Source organism: Sarcophilus harrisii, chromosome 3 (assembly GCF_902635505.1).
Source record: "Sarcophilus harrisii chromosome 3, mSarHar1.11, whole genome shotgun sequence".
Taxonomy (NCBI): Eukaryota; Metazoa; Chordata; class Mammalia; order Dasyuromorphia; family Dasyuridae; genus Sarcophilus; species Sarcophilus harrisii.
In genome coordinates, this window is record NC_045428.1 from 361,654,161 (window position 1) to 361,675,544 (window position 21,384).

Sequence of the window (21,384 nt, forward strand, 5' to 3'; positions counted from 1 at the left end):
GTTCTAGCATTGACTTTGTTGTATGAACTTGAACAAGTAACAACCTCTATGGATGTCTGTTTCCCCATTTGTCAAATATGAGGATTAAACAAGGTGATTTCTTCAACTCTAGCACTTCTGGCTCCTAATTATAAAAACAAATAAGTACAAGAGACTATGAAGATAACTTCAGTTCTAATTATCTCTGAACCATAGAATGAGATGGGGGGATATAGGGAAGAGAAAATAACTATCTTCAGTTGATTGCATATCAGGCTTTCACAACTCAGAACTTCCCTAATGCTGTAGCTCCCCACTCAGTGTGATGATTGATTGTCTTAAGGGATGCAAATGCCAAGCTTAAGAAATGCTCATTGAAGCAATGCCAGAAATATAGGATGTAGTTGGTAGAGCCTATGTCACATCATTTAAGAGATCACCCTTTGATATTCCCACTCTACCCCACTCCCACCTTGATCTAGAAAGAATTTAGTAATCTCTTAGGTCCCTTCCAGTTCTCCATCATCCCATGATTCCTGAATCTCTATACCAGTAACCCTATAACATATGGTAAACCTTCACATAGATCTCAAAGGTTTTTCCATGGCATAATCTTCTGATTTAGATGGATCTGAGATTGAATCAAAATGGACACTCTTTCCTCAGAAACAAATTACAGTCTAACTGGTTTTACTAATCTAGTGTGACGCATGACCTTATCCTTCCATAGAGGATGCACTCAAAGCTCTGGTGAACTGCTTGTAATATTCTGGGAGTGCAGGAATTAATTAAGCTGTTGAGCTATTCACCTTCATTCTTCTTTCATGATTGATCCAGCTCCTTTTCCAATAATATAACGTGTCACTGAATTATAGATCTGGAGTTGGAAGGGATTGCAGAAGCCATCTTGTGCAACCCGCTCAGAGATGATGAAACTGAGTCCCAGAGAATAAATTAAGTAACTTACCCCCACCATACAGATGGTACACATCAGAGCCAGGAAGGATCTGAATCCAGGTCCTCTAACTTGCCTCACCACTGCTCCTTATCATGTCCTTAGTGACACCATTGGTCCCATTCCCACTATATACATGCTACATTTTTGGCAAGATGCTGCAAGCTACCAGCACCCACCAAGTGTGTTTTTCCATTGCTATTTGGGCCACCTCCAATGGGGATTCATCAGAGTTCATGGATTTCTGTGATTGAACTCTATTGCTAACACCTCCCCACATAAGTAATAGCCATCATCCCATGACTCAAGGTGACTTGGGCAACCTGATATTATAGAAGAGCAATTAAGCTCCAGGAGTTGATGGAAAGTTATCTGTCTTGAGAGTAAAAAAGAACTAGGTTCAAGTCCTACCTTGGACACACTAGCTATGTGACTTTGGGCAAATCTAATAGTTTCTCTGTGTTCCAGGGTACTCTAAGCATACATATTGCAGATCTCTATCAATCTTCCAGGGCTTCCTGACTGGGAAATTTCTATACCAATGACATGACAGGTATAAACCTCCAAAAATTTTAACTGAAGAAATGTATTAAGTAGAGAATCATCTTCTGTTGATTAAAAATCTATCAGCAAAACAGCAAAAGCAGAGATGAAATCAAAGTAGAAGGTTTTCTCTTTAATCTTTATTGGCAGTTATGGTGCTAATTAACCTATGATAATATATAACAAGGACAATGACTCCTAAACCCTAATATTCAAGAAAGTATCTGTTCAGTTACAAAGACATTTTTATAAGGTCATTCCTGGTAGTCTTTTGGAAAGGATGCAGTTTTGAAGTGATTATAGAAGGAACAACGTATCAGAGTAGAAAACGTGCCAGAAGCAAAGATCGCACTTTTTTTGTCTGAGCAGGTGTCAGAATATTAAAGATAACACCATTGGCATTGAGGAGAATGGCGTGTCTCTCACCTGTCGCTTCCACGTCACAGTCTTCAAGTTCATCGGGGACTATGATGAAGTTCATCTTCACTGTGCGGTGTCACTCTGTGATTCAGAAAAATATTCCTGCAAAATTGTAAGTGAACAGCAGAGAAATGAAATCTTCATCTTTTCTCTCCCTCGTGAGCTTTTCCCAGATGGTAGGATGCAAGGACCAAAAATGTGTGGTCTAAAGAGCTCTCTATGGCACTTGGCAAAGGCTTCAGTGTGAATGCTCTCCACACCTTCAGGGGAGTGGTGATGAAGAGTCAACATAAGTGGGATAAGAGAGAAGAGAATGGTGAAATGATGGTGAATTATCCCACTTCCCTGTCCCTCAAAGGCTTGTTTTTACTGTGCCAACGCCCAGGCTATGTGGGGACATACGATTACAAACTGCCATTCTTGGTCTAAGCCTGAAGTTCTGTCTGTCCCAAGCACTCTCCTGAGCTAAGCCTGAACTCCTGCTATTAACCATCTGTGAGACTTTGGACAATTTAGTTTAATTCAAAAGTATTTAAGTGTCTACTGTGTGGCAGGCTCTAGACAATAACAGCTGACATTTACCCTCACTTAGCCTCCCAACTTATCACAACTTGCCCTCACAACAGCCTTGTGAAGCAGATGCTGTAAGTATCCCATTATCGGAAAATGAGATTCAGGAAAATTAAGTGATGTGCCCTTGATCACACAGCTAGTGTCAGAGGCAAAATATAAAGCCAAATTTCCACTGATTCAAAGTCTGACTCTCTCTCTCTCCAAATCACTTCACCTCTCTGGGACTCACTTTCCTCATCTGTAAAAATGAGGGAATTAGAGTGTCTCATTTAGCCACCTTGGTGACAGGCTGGATAAAATTCTGGACTTAAATGGTCTGAATTCAAATCTTGCCTCAAATAGTTAACTGGGTGATCCAGGCATGTCACTATACTGTCTCTAAGACCCCATTTCCTCATCTATATTGATTAGCACCTACCTCCCAAGGTGGTTATGAGGATCAAATGTGATAATATACATAAAATGCCTCACAAACCTTAAAGCACAATGTAAATGCTGGCTATGATGATAATGATAACTATCTTTCACATCTCTCTGAATTCTAACAAGCTATGAAACCAACGGGATGAAGTTTCTTTGCCATCCCTTTGTGTACTCCTACTTGTACCTTGGGGATAGTAGACTTGGAGGCATTTTTCTCTCCGGTGCCAGGTAGTTACTTCACCACCATGCTTGTTAGTTTTGACAAAATTTTCATCTGGTACCTCACCTTCTACGATTCATCATCACATTTGTCATGCATCTATATTCTAAGAAGGGATTGATGGGAACCACACTGCCCTCCAATTCTGCCTACATTAGTGTATAATGAGATAAACCAGCCCTCATCACCAGACAGGCAGCCCTCTATAATCTGACCCTGGCGCAGAAAATATCTCCAATTCTGTTTAATACAGAGCATTCATGTCCCCAGTGGGTTCAATGATCAAGATGCATTGGTTCTAATTAATCTAAGCAGCAGTCATGCTTCAGGCTGAAGCCATAGACTCTTTTGGGGGTGGGGATGTTGGAAAGAATAAATGATCAGCCTGAAAGAATGAGATGGGCCCTCTGGTGTTTTGTCTTTCAGAATTGCCCACAGAATTCCAGGATTGCCACAGATTACACAAAAGAACCCAAAGAACAGATCATTTCAGTGGGACCTATTAGGAGAAAAAGTATGTACTTTCCCCAAATACCATTAATTATTAAAGCAGCACACTTTGAAGACCCAAGTTAACTTTAGGGTGTGTGCTATGTTATGAATCCAGTCAATGAATGCTTTCCTAAAAAGTAATATTGTGTGGGTTGGGTACCACAAGATGAGGGCATCTTCCTCGGAAGAATTAGTAACTTCCCCTCAAGTAACTACTTTTGTTGAATTGTATTAAATCACAAAAGAACTTGCTTTTTCTTTTTTATCTGCTCCTTTTAAATCATTAAATTCCGATGTAATTCTTTGTGAGCAGTCCACCTCATTGGCGTACATTCTTTTCAGGACTAGACTGGTGTGAAGACAATGGTGGCTGTGAACAGATCTGCACAAGCAGAGTGGATGGACCTCTGTGCAGCTGTGTGACAGGGACCCTGCAGGAAGATGGCAAGAGTTGCAGAGGTGATTCCCAAACTCCTTCCCCAAGATCCTTTCCAGACCTTTTACCCAAAAGGAGTCAACCCATTAATCTTCCTGACAGTCACTTTAGGGAAAGGAATGAAAAGTTAAATAAGTGATTTTACCTTTGCTAAAAGTAGTTCCTATTTGAAGTTCAACCAAATCAGTAACGTGACTATAGAACTCACGTATTCCAGAGATGATTGAAGCAATATGAAGACTTTTTTTCCTTAGGCCCATTTCTGACTCAGGGTTCCCAATTATTTTTCTGTAAGATTCAGTTCAGTTATTTTCTGCAGCTCCCACTATGTACCAGGTACTGAGTGAGGCACTGAAAATACAGAGACACAGGGAAATATAAAGTGCCTTCAAAGAGCTTATATTCTACAGCATCAGGAAGTAGAAAGCAACAGGTACCCCCAGTTGTAAATGTAATCATACATTCAACTTAAATACAAGAAAGTAGGAATAGGGTGGTAAACCCTAATACTTGGGGGTGAGGCTTTATAACTACTTTGGGGATACTTACATGCCTGATGCTGAGAGGTAAAATCCAATAACCAAACATCCTTACACTTATGCCAATAAACTGCCCCAGGACCTTAGGAGTTAGAATAGGATGGGGACAACCTCACTCCTACAAATAGTTGTCCTGGCCAACCTTCAGAAAACCACGAGACTCTCTAGCCATTACCTGAACTAGTCAGGATTGTCAGAGAGGCGGTCCTTAATTTCTGGGTGGCTGAGTCTTCCCTACCTTGGAGCGGTTCCTGCTGTGAATCTTTCTGATATTTAACAGATAGCAATTCCTGAGCCACGGGATGCCCTCCAGACAACATTGTCCATCCTGATACTGTATTTTATGTTAACAATTCTCTCTTTCTTCACAGCCTCTAATTCCTCTGTTGAACTCCAAGTTTGGATCGCCCTCCTCATCCTGACCCAGATTTCACTATGGCATTTGGTGTACAAATCAGGCACAATCTCATAATAAACTCAAGGTTTCTATTTAAAGTACTGTAATTTACTTACTTCAATTCCTTGTAGGATTAAAAGTGTGTGCCTCTAAGTCCAAACCCATCCAAAAGTATTCAGCCTCTCAAGGCTGAAAATGGAGCAAAACGGACTGTCTGAAGCTAGGGAAATTCCAGGCTATGTGCATGAGTGAGCACATCCTGGTGCTACTAGAAGCCAATCATGGACAGCATCCATTTTGCCTAAAATTTCAACTTCTCCACCTCCAAAAAATTTGGCTCTCCCCGAAATAAAAAGCATTGGGGATGGTGGGGGGAAGGAAAGAAGCCAACAAAAATAGCATCCCTGTTTTTAGAGAAGGACAGAAACCCATGGAATTGTCCAGGTCACAGCTTTAACAGTGAGAGAAATTTCCAAAACAAAATCAGGAGGAAACAACTGGAGAGTTTGCATGGCTCTAAAGATCTAAAATGTTTAGAAGTGGCCTATCTGGGTACCATCAAAGGAAGATCATGATCTCCTCCTCTTGAGCTCCTTCTTCCCCTGGCCAGGGCAGTTTTGACCACTGGGTTTCTCTTTTGCAGACCTAAGGATTCCTCCTCCACCCCACCCCATACCCACTCTGTCCCCTTTTACAAAGCAACCAAATAATTTAATGTGTTTTATGCTTCAATAAACTTTTGTGTTCAAGTATTCTCACTTCATAGTGACTGGACTTTTTCTTACTCACTGATTTTCTTTCATTCCTTTCAACAGCATTAAGTATCTCCTATAGGCTAGGTGCAGTGAACAAGACAGATCCGGCCCTCAAGGAATTTTAGCACAAAAAACAGCATAAACATATTTAAAGAGATATTTCTCACATACACACACATATATGTTAAGGAATTTGGAGTGGGGGAGGGCTTAACATCCAGGAGCATCGGGGTAGACCTCATGGAGGAAGTGGCATTTGAGCTGAACCTTGAAAGAGGCAGACAGAGAAAAGGATGGAGATTTTCATTCCAGGCCTGGGGGACAGACTATGCCTGACCCCAAGACAGGAGAGGGACTGTCACATTCAGCAATAGAGTATGGGAAGGAGGGAAACATAAAGGGCTTCTACTGCCAAAAAGAGGCATTTGTATTTTATTCTAGAGAGGCGATAAGAAATCACCCAAGCTTCTTGAGCTGGAGAGCCAGCACTCAGCTCTGTACTTGGCACATAGTAAGTACTTAACAAACTTTGATCAATTGCCTGATTGATTTTCGGAGCATCAATTTGGCAGCATAAGGTGGATTGGAAAGGGAGAGACTAGAGGTAACAAAACCAATCAGGTCATTTTAATAGACCAAGCAAGAGATGGTGAGAGCCTGAACAAGGATGGTGAATGTGAGGGAAGAGGAGGGAAGAGGAACGATGTAAAAGTCATTGATGAGCTAAAGCTAACAAGATTTGGCAAGGGATAGAGTAAGGAAAAGAAATGTTAAGGATGACTTGGAGATTGCAAACCCAGGGGGAGTGGAAGACTGGGGATGCCCTCAAAAGACAGAGAGAAGCTGATCCTACTCTAGCATGGCATTCACAGCTACATACCTACTATATATAAAGGCAATATGCAATCCAAAGAGGAACTAATTCCCTGCCCTTAAGGAGCTTCTGTTCTAGTAAAAATGGAGAAAGGATAATAAGCAGATATACAAATAAGTCAGCAAAATATATTTCATCAGAAAAGGAAAGTGTAAACAGAAGAGGCAGGTGATAGTTGATCCAAGTTTTCACATGCTTTTAATGCCAGGAAATGGCCCAGCTTTGAGGACACTCCCCAACCTGCAGTGACTCCCTCTAGCCTTTCCTCTGTTTGACATTTGAAGCCCTTATAGTTTACTTAGCCCTAAAGGGAAGAAGTCAGAATTATGATGGAAGTTGTAAAGAGGTCAGTTTAGTTCTGATGTCAGGAAAAACTTTCTTTTAATCAGAGCTGTCCCAGAGTAAGATGGAGGGCTGGATTCACCTCCAATCGTAGTCTCACCCTCAAATGAGCTCTTTCAGTCAAAGAGGAGTAAGAACCTGGCAGATAATGATGCAACAGCGATTCTTGTAGAGATTGGACTCCGACTGTTATTAGTAGTTGTAGATCCTCATGCATTAGCCCTTCATTGATGCGGTACAATTCGCCAGCCTTCCCCCCTCCCCAGTAAATAGCTTTTGTACACATTGCTGTAGCTGGCAGCCACGTGTGGACTCTGTTCAACGCATCCATACAGGGGTCTCTCCTTTCAAGGGTAAAGCCAAGTCAAACTAGCCCCAAGGAAAGCTTTGAAGTTATATCTTCTGCCTTTAAGCTTCTTGGTGCTTTTATGCGTAGCTAAGAGTGCTGAGAAGCTAAGCACTGCTAAGTTGGGGGTAGGTGTGACCAATAGGACCTCTCCCACATGTGAAAATCACTAGTCTCACAGCTCAAAGAACACGTTGAGCTGAAAATCTATGTTGTGGCACTGCAGTGAGCAGCAATTGCTCTCCCTGGGTTCTCACCCATTCAACTTTTTAAAAAAACTACTGTATTTAGGCAGAGGGCTTTGCTGATAACTACAAAGGCACTGAACAAGAAAATGATGAGGAAAGACTCTTACTTTCATTTGGACATTGAGAATCTCAGAGGTATATCCTGGGAGTTGAAGAAACAATCTTACAGCAGAGGAGGAATAGATTAGGTGGGAGACAACACACACTCCTTCCTGATTTTGAAGAAAACAGTTCCTGTAGAACTAGGTACTACAGAAAGAATGACAGATTTAGAGAACCAGCTCCAAAGATGACTTCCTTCAATGACTATTCACTTTCTAACACCATCCAAGGAGATAGTTGGGAAAACTAGATTGAAAACAGGAAGTGGATTCCAACTGTCCCCTCCAGAACATGATCTCTTTGAAACCTCAGACAGGATCCCTTACCCTCTGAATGCCCCAGGAGGCCAGGGCTTTTTTCAGAGAGTCACTTATATAAGGATTGGTACAACTCCTTAGTAGAAGCAATCCCTCTTTCCTGAAATACAAGTCCAGACACTAATACATTGTTGGTGGACTTGTGAACAAATCCAGCCATTCTGGAGAGCAATTTGGAACTATGCCCAAAGGGCTATCAAACTGTGCATACCCTTTGACCCAGCAGTGTTCCTATTGGGCTTATATCCCAAAGAGATCTTAAAGGAAGGAAAGGGACCCACAAGTGCAAAAATGTTCACGGCAGCCCTTTTTGTAGTGGCAGAAACTGGAAACTGAGTGGATGCCCATCAATTGGAGAATAAATTATATAATAATATAATAAGTTATGGAATATGAATGTTACGGAATATTATTGTTCTATAAGAAACGATCAGCAGGATGATTTCAGAGAGGTCTGGAGAGACTTACATAAACTGATGCTGAGTGAAATGAGCAACACTGGGAGATCATTGTACATGGAAACAGCAAGATTATATGATTATCAATTCTGATGGACGTGACTTTTTCCAACAATGAAATGATTGAGGCCAGTTCCAATAATCTTGCGATGAAGAAGCCATCTACACCCAGAGAAAAGACTGTGGGAACTGAGGGTGGATCACAACATAGCATTTTCATTGTTTTTATTATGATTTACTTGAATTCTATTTTCTTTCTCTCTTTTTTTTTTTTTTTTTTACTATTTAATCTGGTTTTTCTTGTGCAGCAAGATAATTGTATAAATATGCATGTCTATATTGGATTTAACATATTTTGCCATATTTAACATATATTGGATTACATGCCATCTAGAGGAGGGGATGGGGAGAAGGACAGAGAAGTTGGAACACAAAGTTTTTCAAAGGTCAGTGTTGAAAAATTATCCTTCTTTATGTTTTGAAAATTAAAAACTTCAATAAAAGATAATTTAAAAAAAAAGAAAATACAAGTACAGATCAAGAACTGGAGCAGATTGGCATCTTACTCCCCGGACCTCAGTTGCTTCATAAGTATAAGAAAAAATTGGATAGGATAATCCCTTCTCTAGCTCAAGATCTAAGACTGTGATCTAAACTGATTTTTTATTTAAAATGATTGCTAGACTTCCAGGATTCCACTCTACCCCCATCCCTACTCCCAGTCATTATAAACCTCAGCTTATTATTCTTAGTAGCTTGAAATGTTCTCACCACATTTCTTTTACTTTGATTTTAACCTGGATGGGGGTCAGATCCTTAAATTTGAATTAATTACTCCAACCTATAGGAACAATAGCTCTGTTGGCTTCCTCCCTCTCAAGATAAATAGAAGTTAAGAGAACAGTGCAGTTATTCTGAAATCCTCTACAGACTCATTATTCAGAGGAGAAATCATTTGCTATATCTCTATCTCTATTTCCTCAACCACAATAGAGGAATAACAAGCTATCTTTTCCAGTTAGACACTGGACAGTGTAAGTTGATCTCTGTCTGAAGATTAAGTGTAAGGAAGAAAAAAAAGTGACTGCTATGTCAGATATTAAAAGAGAAATCTAATTGGAAGCCTTGTCAACCCTGGATCTAAGTCCCAATAAAGAAATCAGTCAGTCTCTCCAGGCTAGGTGTTTCTTCCAAGAGGGAATTCTACCTATCCTTGATTCTCAGCTCAGTGGTTGGGGAGGGCTATAGTCAAAGTGTTGGAAAATGCTAATACAAAAACTCAAGAGCACTAATTGTTTTACATTGCTTAATTTCTCAGCTATTTTAAGACTCATTTGACATTTCGAAAAAGCTTGGAATCCAATCAATTTTCTTCCAGTCAAAGGAATTAAAAAATTATTACAATGACAATCGTCAAAGCCCATAGTAATAGAAAATGACTTTTTTTTAATAATTCAGAATTTTTCAAAACACCTACCTCATTCTGAACCTGGAGTGGAGGGGAGAGAGAGTGGCAGAGAAGGTAAAGTCCTCACACCCTATTTTTAATTTTCATTTGGTCGAGGTTAAAAGAATCCGCTGATACTTGGCAATAGTCAGTTGCATTATGATGTTAAAAAGCAAATCAGACAGCTCCCTCTAGTGCCCTATTTCTGTTTTCCAGTGAAACCTCAATATGCATTGAAACAAACAAATCAAACCGGCATCTTTTTCCCTTTCTCTGAAACCCTAGATGCGGGATGCTGCTTAGAGAGTACACCAAATGCCAAGGACATTTTCTGGAGAGCAGTGCGAGATTTATTTTTATGCGAGTAGTGAGCAGCCTTCCAGGAAAATACCAGCTCTTGGCGCACCCCATGCAAATTTTGCCCTTAAAAATCTCTTCCCCCAGCGTGTTGACAAAAATAGCTGCTGAGAAAAATTAAGTATCTTTTTAAAATGCCGAGAAATAAACAATCTGATGGAAAAAACTACATGCAATATTTAGCGGTCCTTTTTCAAAACAATGTGAAATGCTTTCTGTGTTCCTAAGGCACTGCTAGAATCACTCCGTTCTATTAGATGTCTCTGCTTTGGAGAGTATAATTCAGCTCCTGAAATATGGCTATCATTTAAGATCCTATCATCATCATAAAGGAACACAGGCAGGAAGAAAACCCCAAAGACTCTCCGTTCCTTGATAAACTTGGAAGCTCAAAAATATTTGAGAGTTTGGGCTCTATGGTTTCCTATTAAACTCTTTGACATCTTAGGAGAGCCATGTTAGTGAGGGTTTTAGCTTTTAAGCACAAAACAAAGATTGTAAAATAGTTGGGGAGCTATGATTTTTTTTCTTCTGGTAGATGAAATAATAATACCTTATGCTAATAGCACACCTTTCATATCAAATGCCTTACAACCTGCATTTAAAAATGTTCAACCCTGAATCATGCTGCTTTTTGACAGAGAAATTAGAAGAGAAGTATTCAAATTTTTATCATGTATGGTACAAATTATTCCCTACCAAAATCTACAAATCCACCCCTAAGGATATCTTTTTTTTTCAGCTCTAATTTTTTTTAAAGTGATTATTATTAAGCACTGCTTTGAAACAACACATTGGTGTGGATGTGGTCTGATATTTGGAAAAAAGAATTTGTGAATCAGAGCTCTAGTTTGTCTCCTAACTCTGGGATTACTTTGCTAAACAAACAAACAAACAACAACAACAACAACAAAACCCAGGCTCCCCTATTTACTCTACCAAATTGTAAGGGAAAGGTAATGTAGCATTGCTCATTGAGGGATGCTTAGGAAAGCCAGGAAGTCCTGGGTTTGAATCTTCCCTCTGAGCCATCATATTGGCCATGAGTGAGTCATTTGATATCTCAATGTCCATGACAACTTTTTAATACTAAGTTACGGAAGAATTGCCTACTTCCCTGGGTAGCCAGAATTCTCCAACACTGATGAAATCACAAATTTGAGTTGATAATAAATAAATAAAAGAGGCCTAAAATGTCTTTTACAAATATACAAATATATATTTACTTGAAATAATCTTTGATTCTTACCTGTTAAAAGGAATCATTAGGATAGGGTTTACTTCTTGATGTTAAAGCCTTCATTTACAGAGAATTGCTACTGAATTAAATCAAGACATCTAATACTTACTGGCAGTTTGACAATGGATATTGCCCAGAGTCTGTTTCTTTCTCTGTAAAGGGAGATAAAATATCCATAGTACCTATTTTCCTGAGTTGCTATGAGAATCAAAAGAGGCAGTATGTTTAAATCACTTTGCAAACCATAAAGCACTCTAAAAATATTGGCTATTATTACAACTAAAAAGCAGTAGCATCCTTGTAATTCCAGGATATTCCTTCCCTTTCCCCATTTTTCTAAATTTGGTTGCTAAACACATCCCTAATGCCACAGTCCTTACTGTTCCACAGATGTCATTTACATAACTACCTGAAACATTCAGATCAGAGTTACTGACTATATATTCAATCATACTTTCCATAAGTCATATTTCATGACAGCAAAATGTTACTGGAAATATCTGCATGCATGCAGAAAAGGAGGGGTTCTATGCTATTGAGGAGCAACATGCAGAAAGCAATTTAGCAAACTAATTTGACACAGAGAAAGCAATTTAACATATAATGTAAAAGCTTCTCTGTGTCATATCAGAACATTCAAGGCATTGAGTGGGAAGAACAGTGGAGAGCTCTGAATAATTTCTACCCTAAAAGAACCCCAACTCAAAGTGCTGATTTTGTAGACCCAAGTTAGAAGAAGAGTAGGCGTATTCTACATATTCATTCAAAATGAACCGAAATTGGGGTAGGGGAGACAGTCTTTGAGACCTCTGCTGCCATGTCATAGACTATAACCAAGAAATCTCCCCTCTTTTTTTCTGTTTTTTAAAAATGTTTTCTCATAAACAATACTGAACAGCAATACAGTTAGTTAATATTATTTTGCAACTGTTTACAACTTAATGAAATTAATTGCATCAAGTGTCATAATAATATTATTTTACCCCTTTTCCATCACCAACAAGATCTTTGTCTATTCATCTCCATCCATTTTTTTCCTTTTAAATGATCAGTGTATATTATGTTCTTCTGACTTTGCTTTTTTTACTCTGCATTATTTAATAGTTTTCCCCTTCATATTTCCTTAGATTCCTCATGCTCACCTATCTTAATTACATTATAACATTCTATTACATTAATGTGCCACAATTTGTTTATTCATTCTCCTACTGTTGGACATTTAGGTAACTAGTTTTTTGCAGTAACAAATTGCTATTATGAATGTCTTTGAAGAAATAGCTTATGTATACACACATATCTATATATATCTATATCTATATCTATATCTATATCTATATCTATATATATATATACACCCACACATATAGAACAATTTCAGGTTAAAATGTTCCTTGTCTTTTTTTCTAAAAGAACTTTTAGACCAAGTTAATTTTCATAAGAAAAAGACTGCCATTAAATAATGTTAAATGGCTTTCTACAACTAAACTTGGGGAGGAAGGGAGGGAGGGAAGGAAGAAAAGCATTGCCTGATAAGTCTTGAGCTTCCACTCTTACTGCCCAAACCAGGGAAAGGAAGCACATTGAATACATTGTAAAAGCATGGGACAAGTTTGAGCACTCACACATTTAGGCAAGTTGTTCTGAAATAAGATAGTTAAAATTTACTTAACCAACATTGCATTACTGTAAACATTCTAGAAATCATTATTTGCAACTGATAGGACACAAGACGATTTTCTGGGATACAGAGTGAGCAGTGGCCAAGCACATATGTAATAGAAATTGTTTTTACTGACATGCTATCAAATGACTTCTCCCTCACACACAAAAGGACACTGAAGAGGATAGGATTTAGAATTGTAAAGAAATGCAGAGGCCATCTATTCTGATCCCCTCATATTATATATGAGACAGCAGAGACCCAGAGAAGGCCATATGAGTAATATATGGCAGAGCTGAGATCTGAACACAATGCTTCTGGCTCCAAATTCAGGGCTTATCCTACTATCCCAGACTCGATTCCTCAACTTCATTTTTCTCACCCTACTTTTAAGTGGAATTTTCCAGTATTTTGTTTAGCTGATAAATCCACAGCCCTGCAAAAATTACAAGTATGTCTTTGAACATAACTAACAAAAGCTCTAAAAGGGCCTCTCCTTGGATGCTCCTGTCTTTTTATGAAAACAATGATTCTTTCTTACATAACTTTGTAAATGTGATTTTTAAAAGTCACCAATCAAAACCAGAACTGGTACTTCATCACCTCTAAGTTTTCTTGATCCTTGGAGGGGCTGCTCCTAGGTCTATCTTAGTTACAGATGGAGCAGGGAACATACCAAAGATCCCACCTTCTCTCACATGTCCTGAAGGACTTAGATTTTGGGATGACACAGTAATGATTTATTGGTTCCCTTGTCACTATAAAGAAATGAGAGGAGGGTTGAAGAGGTTGTGATAGGCCCTAGAAGGGAAGGAATGGTCTAAGAGTGACTCTTGTTCTCCCTCAATCATGTTAGAATTCTCTCTTAAATTTCTAATACTGGGGAAAGGGTATCTTTCTGCCCTCCCTCTCCAACAAAAATACAAACTACTAGCACATGGCAACAAGAATGGATTTTTTTGCCTAGGTGAAACTAGATTTTAGGGACCTACTTACTTCTGTTTTGTCTTGTCTTCCATGAGTACAAATGATCACCAGAGTACTGAGATCAGGAGTTTCTGAATATGTGTGCTGGTTGCCCAGTAGGAAGTGATCTTTGCAATAACTTTTTGAAGAAAAATACGACAACTTCCTACATATGAAAACCTAAAAATGCTTAAAACTGGGTACAACTTACCAAGAAATTTGAAATTGTGAGCTATGAGGACAGAGCAGGACAGTGGAGAAAGTGAAATAGATTTTCATCAAGATCAAAAGCTTCTGGGAAAATATAATAGAATGATGGAGTTACTATTTCATGCTCTGAGCATTTTGTCAAAATGCACTTTATATATTTTAAATATTTCTTTTGTGTTGGAAAAAAATAACTGTCCTATATCTGATACTACTTTTTATATTGAGTAACTTTTTAGAAGAGACTGTGTTGATCCCTTTTGAGAACCTAAAATGAACCATCCCTAAATATTGTTTAGACATTTTCCCCAGAAGTCTACTCTGAAGTAGGGGGCATAATGAGTGAATGGGATAAACTGAGTGAAGACCTTTCATAAGGATATAGTTTCAATCTATGCCTAAATGTGACTTGAGACTTTTCAATAGCAAGTTGAGCTATAATTAAAAGCTGCAAGTGTTCAATTATCTTAGATAAACAAACATTTCCCTCTTGTCCCCCCCACCCCTTTCCATTAACATTTAAATACCTAATATTGTAAAGTGGGTTCTGGGGTCTATATTTAGTCTCTGGATAAATTGGAATCTCCAGCCAATGGGAGAAAAGATCAGAAGGGGACATGGGGGCTTCTGGTTAGGGTCTATATAATCCTGGGTTTGCAGTTTGCACTTTGCATTCCTTTACTGACTCCTTGCCTATTAGGTGTTGCCTTTGTTAGGAAATCATAATAAACCCCTTTTTACTTTTCTTACTCTGAGAGAATCGGATTTTAATTTAGGTTCACTGTCCCATACGTGAGCTAGGAGAATAAGAAAAGCTAGGTCCAGCTCTTTTAGAAGTCAGGCTTTCCCAGGACTTAGCCAGATTCACCTAGACTCCTCTCCAGCCCTGATTCTGCAACTAGGCTACCAGTCTGGCACAAAGATCATTAAAGATTTAAGTTATAATCCCCACATTAATCACTCTTCCATCCTGGTCCTATTGTTTCTGTGTCTTGCCCTATCTACCCCTAAACAAATAGAAGAGGTAGGAGCAAAAGAACTAGGAAAGGAGAAAAGGTTGGAATTTTTAGCTCTATTGAGTCAAGATAGGAGTTCTTTCCTGGAAACCTATAGATGAGGTGAGAAAAGGGCTAAGAAAGATATTTATTGAAAGGAAAAGGGAAGCACACTTCTTCTGAAGTTCCCAAGAAAGTGTTAAAAGGATAGAACTGCTGATCTAAATATGTGTTGAAGAATGTTAGAAAGTACAGTGAAAACAGGAATGTGCTGCTGAATGTTTAACAACCAGCTCTCCAAAGGAAAAAACACTTTTAAATTTAATCTCCTTGTTAATATTTTCTCCAGGTGTTTCTTTTTTTTCTTTCTTTTTCTTTTCTTTTTTTGCTGAGGTAATTGGAGTTAAGTAACTTACCCAAAATCACACGGCTAGGAAGTGTTATATGTCTGAGTCCATATTTGAACTCAGGTCCTCCTGACTTGAGGGTTGGTGCTCTATTCACTACACCAACTAGATCCTCCTCCAACTGTTTTTATTAAGAAACAGTGGTTTTAATAAACCAGTGGTATCAAATTCAAATAGAAATAGATCTCTGCAGGCTAACTTAGAAAACCACAAATTAACATTATTTATACTGTATAATATTTTTATTTATTTTGTTAGATTTTCCCCAACTACATTTTAATCTTGTTTTGGCCCCACTGTGAAGTTTTGAGGACTGCTTTGGAGTCAGAGGACCATAAATTTGATATCTCTGGTCTAGACAATCAGAAAAACAAGAAATCTAAACCCTAATATTGTAATATTTCCTCATTTCCAAGGTCCAAAAGCTCTCACTAAAAATTTAACTGTCCATCTCTCCAATCAGTATATGCTACTTAGAGAACAAGAGGATGATTTTACCATTCAGAAACTAATGAATTTAAGTCACCTAGAATCAGGAACTCAGGAATGAAGCATGACAAGAAGATAACAGAAGGAAAGAGCTTCAACTGCAAGATAGAATTCCTTGAGGAAACCAAACTAAAACAAAGTAGAAAAATCTAAGGGCCTCAGCTGATGCCATCAGATTTTTTTTTATTCATTTCATTGGAAGAGCTTCCTTCAATGAGGTTACAGTCTGTAAGACACCATCTTCTATATTAGATCTTTCCTGATCCTCTCCCCCAGCCACATTCTCACACCTAGTTCAAAAAAAATTACTTACATTTTGAATATATTCATGCATTCCCCAATAGAATATAAGATCTTGGAGGGCAGAGATGATTCCTTTTTATCATTGTTCACCCACTAACTGGCATGTGATTGGCACATAAGAAGTGCTTGCTGATTTATTACAGTTTTAAATGAGTTGACTGGGGCTCTTGAAGTTTGTTAAATGACTTACCCACATTTGTACAGTAAGTTCTGGGTTTCAACCCAGTTCTTCCTGACTCTAAAGCCAGTTCTCCACCCTTTCTGCCATTCTGTATCTCCTCTTATCTGTTATGCTCCATATCTTTATGTTAATGTTATTTTGTACAGACACATACCATTTCCTTTATGGAAAAAAAAATGGTCTGATCATCTTTAACACTAATAGATAAACATTAAAGTCAAACACTAGAAGTGGAAATAATTTTATTTAGCCTACTATTTCCTACTAGTTCCCCAATAACTCTCAGATGGGAACATTTATGTTTCTATACTTTTCTGGAGTTTTAATCCCTGGCAGCTAAATGCTGATTCCATTTTGTTGGCTGTGGGCATAGACATTGGACAAGTAGGGGGCCTCAGTGTAAGCTGAAACAGAGCAATCTTATTTGGATGAAGCTTGAAAGCTATAACAGATGAGGCTGCTCGCTGCTTTCCTTTTCCAAAGCAGGACTTGTTGAGGGAAGCTTGTTTTAATTTCCTTCTAAGTTAGAAGCGATGGCCTGCCCCAAAATGTCCTGCACAAAATTCATCCATCTACATTTATTAGCCCTTCCTAGTTTCAAAGACCTTCCACATCTTCCTTTGCAAACTTATCTGCTTCTGTCAAGATAACATCTAAAGCTTGAGATTCCAAATTTCATATGAAAGAAATATAGCCCCCAAAAACTGATCTAGAAGAAAAATGGGGCCCCAGACTTTCATTAAAATCCATGAAATAGAACACTTGGCAAAGACTCCTGGATAACAAAGCCCTTTGAGGCAAAAAAAAAAAAAAGAAGAAGAAGAAATTCATATCCCTGAAAATCAGTGTTTGTTTTTTCCTTTTTTGTTCCAGGCAGAATCAATGAAATGAATCAAACTTCTCTTAAAAACTAATTTTAAAAGGAGCATGAACACTCTTCCAGCACAGAGACGTGCTTCAGAGATGCAAACCAACCTAGTAAGCAGCCCCAAAGAGGGATTCTAAAATCATCAACAAGAACAATTTCAGGTTAGACTCTCATGCACTGGACCTTGGTGCCTTTTCAAGGATCTCTGTGGTCCCAAAGGCCCCATTTGCAAACCCAGTCCTCCTGCTGGCTTTCCTCCCCCTCCCTGCAAGTGCTTCCACCCTGTGCATCCTGCCAGCATATGGGGATGGTGGAAGGATTCCAAAAAGAAGCAGCTAGTACCAGACAGACTTTGAATCAAGTAATCGATAGGGATATTAGTTAAAAGAATCTTTGTAAAGGTTCTTTCCTGAAACATTTTAGTTCCCCAAAGTAGCCAATTCAGACAATGGGCTCTCATGGGCACTGAAGGTGAAGTGGGGAAACTCTGGCTAATCAAATATTCCATTCATAGAGTTTTATTATCCTAAAGATCACTAGTTTTCAAAAAATAGAAATATTTTTAAAATACTTAACACAAAAAGCCCTACTCAAAATACTTTTATTTTTCTGGTTGAAATGCTTTTTTTCCTTCAAAATTTCGCTCAAGTAATATTTCTCTGAAAACTTCCTCAGCGCAATTCAAGAACAATTTCCCAAAGTGCCTACTGGGTGCCAGACACTATACTAAAGACTGAGGATACAAACTCAGTTCTTGATTCAGTAATTTATCCAGTGATAATCTAGTCCGGGATTATATCCCGGGATATAATATGTACAAAAAAATATGCAAAATAAACCCAAAGCAATAGGAGAAGCAGTCTAGAGCAGCGATAGATGGAGAAGCCAATGCCTGTGAGTCAGGAAGACTCAGTTTAGGGCCTTCTTTTGCTGAAAACTTACAATGTGATCTGGGAGGATAAGTTAATTTCTCAGTGCTTCAGACAACTTTCTAAATTACATAAGAAGTGATTTCGATTCCCAGTCTGTGAAGATCCTCAGTGGAAGCTTCCTTACTGGATGAAATTAGAACAAAACACACAAAAACTTTGTGATGGGAAAGAGATATGGGGGAGGGGAGGGTGTGTCAGGAAAGGCCTTGAGAAGAAGGTGCTATCTGAACCAACCCTGGGATGCAGCTATGGATGCCAAAAGGCAAAAGTAAAAGGCAGAGCATCATAGGCATGGGGGAAGACCCATACAAAATCATGGAAGCATAAGACAGAACGTCATGAACTGGGAGTTGCAAATAAGCTGGTTTGGTTGGAATATAAGGTGTCACAGGGAGAGTAATGGGAAAAAAAATTCTAGAAAATTGATTGGAAGCAGAAAGTGAATGGTTTTATCTGCCAGCTGAGGAGTTTGGATCTTTTTGCAAAAGCAAGGGAGCTCCTTACTAAAGTTTATTAAGCTGGGAGTGACATTTCATTAATTTTGTTGCTGAGAGGAGGATAGATTAGAGAGAGTCAGAGTAAGTAATCAGGAGCCTATTGCAACAGTATGGACAGGCTAAGGAGACTATGTACCACAATATGGAGAGTAGGTAAGGGTCTGAATTGAGGAGTGGTCATGGGAGTGGAAAAGATGTTGTGGAAATAGAATAGAGTTGGTATGAGATTGGTGATGGGAAGGGAATGAGGGAATGGGAAGAATTAATCATAACTGAGTTTAGGAACCTAGATGACTAGAGAAGTTAGGAACAGTGAGTATGTTTTAGGGGGAAAGAGAATGATTTCTGTTTTGAACATGCTCAGTTCATGAACTGAACATGGTTCATCCAAGTAGAAATGTCTGCAGAAAGTGATCACTTCTTCAGTTTTCCCAGAAAACTTGATCTGTATCTCATTTTTGCCTCTATGGCACTCTTCCTTGTCCTTACTCCTGTTTTTAGGATGTAAGTTTTTTTTTTTTTTTACTTTTAGAATGTAAGCCCCCGGAAGGCAAGGATTGCCATTTCTCCTCTTTGTATTCCCAAGGCCTAGCATGCAGTAAATGTTTAATAAACAGGATTATAGACTGAGCTGAAAAGAAACATAGAGGTTATTGAATGCATGACCCTATTTTTCAGATGAGAAGACTGAAGCCCAGGATAAATAGATTTTTTTTCTGGATTATCTCTGAACAAGAGATATCTCTGACTATTATAACAGCCTTCTGACTGGTCTCCCTAACTCTCAACTATCTCTTCACTTCAGTAAATCCTCCACTCAGCTACTGCTGTCAAGATGATTTTCTAAAGTATATGTCTGACAGCTTTGGGAAGAGCCCTGCTCAAGGTCCTACAATGGATCCCTAGTATCTCCTGAACTAAATATGAAATCTTCCACTTGACGTTTAAAGTTCCCTTTACCTTGGTCCCTTCTTCCTTCTCCAGGCTTCTTATCCTTTAACTCCCCTTGTTAGACTCTCTGATCCAACTCTAGTGGCTTAATTGCTGTTCTCATGTTTCTCTTTCTGCACTTTTGTACTGGATATCTATACTATACTTGCCTGGAATGCATAGCTCCTCAACTCTGACTCAGTTTCCTTGCCTTCTTTCAAGACTAAGCTTAAAGCTTACCTTCTGCAGGAGGCTTTCCCCAACCAACCCCCCAACTACTAATGCCTACCACTATGAGGTTCTCTTATCTATTCTATCTATCCATATACCTATCTATCTATCCACCTTTTATATATACCTAATTATTTATGTGTTGTCTCTGCCATTAGAATATAAGCTTCTAAAAGAAGATGGTTTTTGCCTTTATATTGCCAATGCTTAGTGCAATGCCTGACATAATAAGCATTTGATAAACGTTTGTTGATGGATTCTTAAGTCCTAAATGGCAGGATTTGAATCCAGGTGCTCAATCTCCAAATATAACACTCAAACTATAGTGGTTATGTTTTTTTTGTTATATTTATTAATTGAATTGAATGTTTGCTTAATTGAAAACAGACATTTCAGGATCTTACAGTACCCAGAGGTTATTATCATGTTGACCATTAGTTTTCATCGTATTGTAAACTTACAGAAGATATGGGTAACAGAAGTGTCAAATGAGTGAGATTTTTAAAAACAACCAACCGTCTCTCTGCTTATTATTATTTCAAATCATTCAAAGGAAATAACACTGATTTAATTCACATAGAAAACCATAACTTCTCCGGATCAGTGGGAGGGCACACCATTAATTATCATTGACTAGCACTTTGAGCCCTGTTTTACTCATTCTTCATTCTTAATACTATTTTGCTGGCAGGTGAGGTGTATAGGTTTTTCTTTCATCAATCCTTCCTTCTGCTGCCTGGGGAGGTACCAAATCAGAAAAAATATTAATGTCTTAAAAATACAAGACCACTTACCAAGTCTATAAAAGCTTTCCAATGAAAATCTCCAATGGAAACTTTCTCCAAAGAAGCTTGTAAGAGTTTCTGAGTTCTGACAGACTGTTTGAAAAGACTATCAAGCCTGCAGTCTGGGGGAAAAAATAAACAGAAATGAAAAGCTATTTAAGAAACCAGTGAAGTAATGCTGAAAAGAAAATTAGGAGCTTTCACTTACTAAATATTGTGTAAACACACTCATTTAGAGTCCATTATTAACATACTTGGTTCTTTTTGCTCAAAGCAATCAGCATGCAGAAGGAGAAGATTCAAAATGATTCTCAGCTGCCACTCAGGAGTGCAGCCCTCTTTAGAAAGGTTAATCTTGACAAACACCCTTGTATTTCATGCACTTTTGTGGAGCACCTGAAAGCTGGCAAAGCATCGGCTGGAGAGACAACATTGATTTTACAGATAAGAAAAAGTGAAGCAGTAAGGAC

General features: G+C 38.5%; 1 protein-coding gene across 1 annotated transcript in view; it reads left to right on the top strand.

The window, feature by feature from the left end:
• TECTA (tectorin alpha) overlaps positions 1-5,072 on the top strand; it is a 77,102-nt gene extending 72,030 nt beyond the window's left edge. The window contains exons 20-23 of the mRNA XM_031960170.1: positions 1,847-2,009; positions 3,540-3,627; positions 3,948-4,064; positions 4,952-5,072. Of these exons, the coding sequence (XP_031816030.1) occupies positions 1,847-2,009; positions 3,540-3,627; positions 3,948-4,064; positions 4,952-5,052 (469 nt within the window). The 3' untranslated portion in view covers positions 5,053-5,072. The remainder of the gene's footprint in view (positions 1-1,846; positions 2,010-3,539; positions 3,628-3,947; positions 4,065-4,951) is intronic.
• Positions 5,073-21,384: the final 16,312 nt, after the last annotated feature.